The sequence below is a fragment of the Carlito syrichta genome, unplaced genomic scaffold (genome assembly GCF_000164805.1).
Source record: "Carlito syrichta isolate Samal-C Ts95f unplaced genomic scaffold, Tarsius_syrichta-2.0.1 Scaffold153989, whole genome shotgun sequence".
NCBI classification, from domain to species: domain Eukaryota; kingdom Metazoa; phylum Chordata; class Mammalia; order Primates; family Tarsiidae; genus Carlito; species Carlito syrichta.
The window spans coordinates 941-6055 of record NW_007098085.1 but is presented as its reverse complement, the minus strand read 5'-3'; the positions used below and the strand labels follow the sequence as shown (position 1 = coordinate 6055).

General features: G+C 57.5%; 1 protein-coding gene across 1 annotated transcript in view; it reads right to left on the bottom strand.

Moving 5' to 3' along the window:
• Positions 1-327: 327 nt before the first annotated feature.
• Positions 328-5115, bottom strand: part of LOC103252272 (lymphocyte-specific protein 1) — a 5209-nt gene continuing 421 nt past the window's right edge. The window contains exons 2-8 of the mRNA XM_021709019.1: positions 3766-3916; positions 3303-3395; positions 3019-3062; positions 2769-2850; positions 978-1112; positions 563-640; positions 328-429 (exon numbers count right to left, since the gene is read on the bottom strand). Of these exons, the coding sequence (XP_021564694.1) occupies positions 340-429; positions 563-640; positions 978-1058 (249 nt within the window). The 5' untranslated portion in view covers positions 1059-1112; positions 2769-2850; positions 3019-3062; positions 3303-3395; positions 3766-3916 and the 3' untranslated portion in view covers positions 328-339. The remainder of the gene's footprint in view (positions 430-562; positions 641-977; positions 1113-2768; positions 2851-3018; positions 3063-3302; positions 3396-3765; positions 3917-5115) is intronic.

The window sequence follows — 5115 nt, the reverse complement described above, 5'->3', positions numbered from 1 at the left end:
TCAGCCTATCCCTGCAGTGACCAAGCTGCCCTCACCTCCCTAGTAAGCCCTAGGGAATTGGTGGGGTCCCGGAAGGAAGCTTTGAGCATCCCTGTGGGCAGTGGCCGCGGATTCTGGTGAAATGAACAGAGTTTGAACCCAGAGTCAGGTGAGGGCAGCCAAGTCCATGCAGGGATGGGAGACCGAGCCGGTCTGGGTGGTGGCCGGCTCTGAGCCCAGCTTCGCAGCCTGTGCTAGGGACAAGCAGGCCCTGTCCACGCCGCCATGTTCCCAGAACCACATACTCAGGCACACTACATCACGCTTCGGTGGGAGTCCCTAACTCACCGGGTGGGCGGCCTAGGGCGCTGGGCCCCCATCCACAAGCACCTTCTCATATTTCCCATGCCCAGTGGCCACAAACTTATACCTCTTCCCAGATGGGGTGCTCTGTGGAGGAAGGAGACAGAGAGTGAGGTGGCAGAAGGGAGAGGAGGCCACTTCTACCTCCAGGAAGCCCTCCTTGATGCCTAGAGGGCAGCTGCTCTCTGCCCTGTCTGTACCAACTCCATTTAGACCCTACCTTAACTGTTGATGAGGTCTTGGAGCCTCCCTTCTGCTCCCAGAGGCTTTTCTTGCTCATGTCTCCAGCTACAATATCCTGGAGACAGAAGGAGGCTATGTCCCAGGTGTGCACCTCTGAGTCTGGGCCTGGTTTTATGAAGCCAGGGGTCCTGGGACCTGCCCACCTCACTTTTGGGTGAGACCCCAGTGGAAGAGGCAGAGAAAGGAAAGAAAGCACCATACACCTTCACAGGCCTCTCCACCTTCAACACCGGCGAAGGCTTACCCAGCCCCACAAGGCCCCAGTGTTCTGTCCACCCACCTCATCCCAGACAGTCCCCTGCTTGTCTCTCCAAGGAAACCCAGCCTGCAACTGTCTCCAGGCTCAGACTCCCCTGGTCAGCCTACACCGGGGTGGGAGTGGGAGGTCCTACCTTGCAGGAAGGGGTCTTGACGGCAGACTGAGTCTGTACCTCTCCTGTTTCCCACCGGCTCTTAGTACTGGCCACGGCCATGCTGGGCAGCTCTATGGAGGCCTGGCGGGTTAGCTTGGGGGTTCGGCCAGCAGTCTGCAGAAGAGACAGAGCACCGGGGATGGAAGGGTATTGGTTGGATGGAAGAGCATCAATTAAATGAAGAGGTATCAATTGGATGGAGGAGTATTGCTTGGATGAAGGTGTATTGCTTGGATGGAAGAGTATTGGTTGGATGGAAGAGCATTGACTGAATGAAGAAGTATCGATTGGATGGAGGAGTATTACTTGTATGAAGGAATATTGGTTGGATGGAAGGGTATTTGTTGGATGGAGGAGTATTGGTTGAATGGAAGAGCATTGATTGAAGAAGTATCAATTGGATGGAAGAGTATTGCTTGGATGCAGTATTGCTAGAATGAAAGAGTATTGGTTGACTGAGGAGTACTGGTTGGATGGAAGGATATTGATTAGATGGAGTAGTGGTTGGACTGAGGAGTATTGGTTAGGATAAGGAGCACTGATTGAATGTAGTAGTAGCAATTGAATGGAGGAAAAATGCTTGGATAGAGGAGTACTGGTTGGATGGAGGAGTATTAGTTGGATGAAAGAGTATTGACTAAATGGTGGAGTATTGGTTGGATGAAGGAGTATTGGTTGAATGGAAAGGTATTGGTTGAATGGAGGAGTATTGGTTGGATGGAAGAGCATTGGTTGGCTGGAGGAGTACTGGTTGGATGAAGGAGCATTGATTGAGTGAAGAAATAGAAATTGAAAGGAGTATTGCTTGGATGAAAGAGCATTGGTTGGAGGGAGGAGTATTGCTTGGATGGAAGAGCATTGGTTGGATTGAGGAGTGTTGGTTGAATGGAAAGGTATTGATTAGATGGAGGAGTATTGGTTGGATAGAAGAGTATTGGTTGGAGGGAAGGGTATTGGTTGGATGGAGGAGTATTGGTTGAATGGAAGTATATCAACTGAATGAAGGAGTATTGGTTGGATGAAGGAGTATTGATTACATGGAAGAGTACTGAATAGTTGAAGGGGCATATTGGTTGGATTGAGGAATATATTGGTTGGATGAAGGAGTATTGCTTGGATGGAAGAGTATTGGTTGGATAGAGAAGTGTTGGTTGCATGGAAGAGTGTTGATTAGATGGAGGAGCATTGGTTGGATGGGAGAGTCCTGAATAGTGGCAGGAGTATTGGTTGGATAGTGGAGTATTGGTTGGATGGAGGGGCATTAGTTGGATCCAGTACTGGTTGGATGGAGGGACATTTAGTGGGGGGAGAGTACTGGTTGGTTAGAAGGGTGCTGGTTGGATGACAGGACATTGAACGACAGGACATTGGAGGGAGGAGTGTTGGTTGGACAGAGGAACATTGATTGGATGGTGAAGTGCTGGTTGGATGGAAGGACTCGGGCTGCATGAGGGAATGTTGATTGGATGGAGGAGCAGTGATTGGATGGAGAAGCATTGGTTCGATGGAAGGATGTGGTTGGTTGGAAGGACTTTGGCTGGATGGAGGAGTGCTGGATGAAGGCGTATTGATCAGATAATGGAGTGTCGGTTGGATGGAAGGGCTTTGGTTGGATGGAGGAGTGTTGGTTGGTGGAAGGACGTGGCTGTGATTGGATGCAAGGGCTTTGGCTGGATGGAGGAATGTTGGTTCGATAGAAAGGTGTCAGTGGATGGAGGAGCGGTGCCTGGATGGAGAAGGGACCCATAGCAAAGGAGGGCCTGGTCCTACCTCAATGGCCTGGGTGTACTGCTCCAGCCGCTCTTCAATCTTGGAGACAGGCACGGGTGGCTGGGACTTCTTCACACTATTACTGGAGGATAGGAGAAGGGTCAGCCCTCATGTTCCCCCACCAGACTTCTCCCAGCCCACTTTGAGCGCCACCCAGAGCCTCCCTGGTCGCCAGATCTCCACTTTCCAGTGCCTCTCTTCAGCCTTCTCTGGGGGAGCCCTTGCTGGGATACTGGTAAACAGACATTACCTTTTCTTTATGGCGCGGTTCAGGCACTCGGTCCTGTCGATGAGCTGGGGGTGGGGGTGGACAGAGATGTGGGCCTCAGGCAGCCAAGGCGAGGCCCATCCCCACCCCCAACTCCTCCCTCCCACCAGCCCAGTAACCCACTTTCATGTCCCAGGGATTTGCTGAGCGCCAGGCACAGGGGGACGGCAGACCAGGGGCTGGGCCAACGCCCCAGGTCCGGGACTGACATGTCCGGGCCATGGGTCTGTGAGAGAGGAGAGAGGGTGGTCTGGAGCTTGACTTACTTTGGTGGTGGGGCTCAGGGGAGGTGAGCTCTGGTCGGCGGTCTCCGCCAGCTCTGGGGGGCAGGGGGTCCTGGGTCGTTGACATTCCTGGTGCTGGGGAAAGAAAGCCCAGGCCCCCGGATGACCACCCTGCTTGCCCATCTCTGCCCCACCCAGGACCTTGAGGGCAGACCCCACCTTCCTTCCCACCAGCCCAGACCTCAGGTCCTCCTGGCCCTACAGGCTCCAGACCTGGAATTCTCAGGGAGGGATGGGTGCCTCCAGGGCAGTGTCTCCTGACCAGGCAGGAGGAATCTTTCCGGAGGCCACAGAGCCTCACCCCCTCTGAGAATGTGGGCCTGAGGGTGTGGGACACTGGCTCCCTCTGGCCAATCCCATGGGTTCCCCCCCCCAGTGGTGCAGACGGCACAGGCAGACCCGTCTAGATGTGGGAGTGGGCCCAGACCCTGAGGGGAGCTGTCACCTCCTCGTCGGCCTCTGCTGCCGCCCCCTGCTCGCCCTGGGTGGTCTCCTCTGGGCACGGCCCCTCCTGGCTCAGAGACAGCTCCTGCAGGTGGTCCTGGGCTTGGTTCAGTCCCTCGCCTTCCTGGTTCCCATGGGCGAGCTGCCAGGACCTATGGGAACAGGAGGAAAGCCTATGGACCCCTTCTGTGGTGTGGTTCGAGTCTCTTCTCATTCCCAAACCTCAGTTTCCCCATCTGTAAAACAGGGGCAGTCAGGCGAGTGGAGGGCCGAGGAATTCTGAGACTTGAGCCTCTGGGAAAGCTCCGGCAACCTCGGAGCTGGTCTCGTCTCCTGGCCCTCTGTGCTGAGGCCCGGGGCCTCGTGGGGAATTGCTGGGCCCAGCCGAGCAGGCCACGCTCGACCAAGGGTCACCCAGGCACAGAGGCTGGTTGGGCCCCAGCCTGGCGGTTTGTTTGCCATGACCACCCTATTGGTCTGGTGGGTTCCTGGGCTGCTCCTGCCTTGCTGTGTATGGGTGGGGGGTTGGGGAGGGAGTTGGGGGAGGTGGACGTCAAGAGGGGGTGATGGGGGGATCCGTGGGTGTCCCTGGAGGACCAGACAAGGGCAGGGGCTATATTGCAGGGGAAGGGAGGCAGGCCAGTGGGCGGTGGCTGGCTCTGCCTTTGAGCAGGACGGAGCCGGGAGAGGACGCTGGGAAACGTGTACATTTTCCACGATTTGCATGGTGTACGTGCCAGCCGAGACCCAGACCCGCCGTCCGAGGTGGGCAGGGTCCGAGCCAGCAGCAGCTGCACAGAGGGGCCTTTCAGGAGCAGCTCTGCAAGGCAGGCAGGTGCAGGGGGGTGGGGAGGAGCTGCCGGGCTCACCGAAGAGTCAAAGTGCCCCCTGCTGTCGGCAGCCGCTGAGGCCGCGGCGGGGGAAGGGCGCAGATGCAGGGGGAGACGCCCCGCTCAGTATCGCAGGGCCTCCGACGCCCAAGGGCAGAAGGGGGAAACTGAGGCCTGGGGAGGGGAGTGGTAGGCAAGGGGCTGGGCCAGGAGCCGGGCCCCAGAGGGGCACCCGGCCCTTGGGCTGTGGGGTGGATACGGGGGCTTGCACAGCAAGAAGGGTCTTAGCCAAAGCCCCCGGCTAGCTGAGGACCTCTAAGGGGCCAGGGGGGACACCCGACAGCCCAGCCAGGGCTCTGGCCCCACTCAGGGCAGTGGGGGGCCCTGAGCCCCAAGCTGGGGGCTCCTGGACGGGGCTGGGGACCCAGGCCTGACGTGGGGCGGGGCCGGCCTCAGCCATGGCCACCGGCCACGGAGAGCAGCTCGAATTCTGACACGGTGGGGCGGGGGGGGGGGATGCA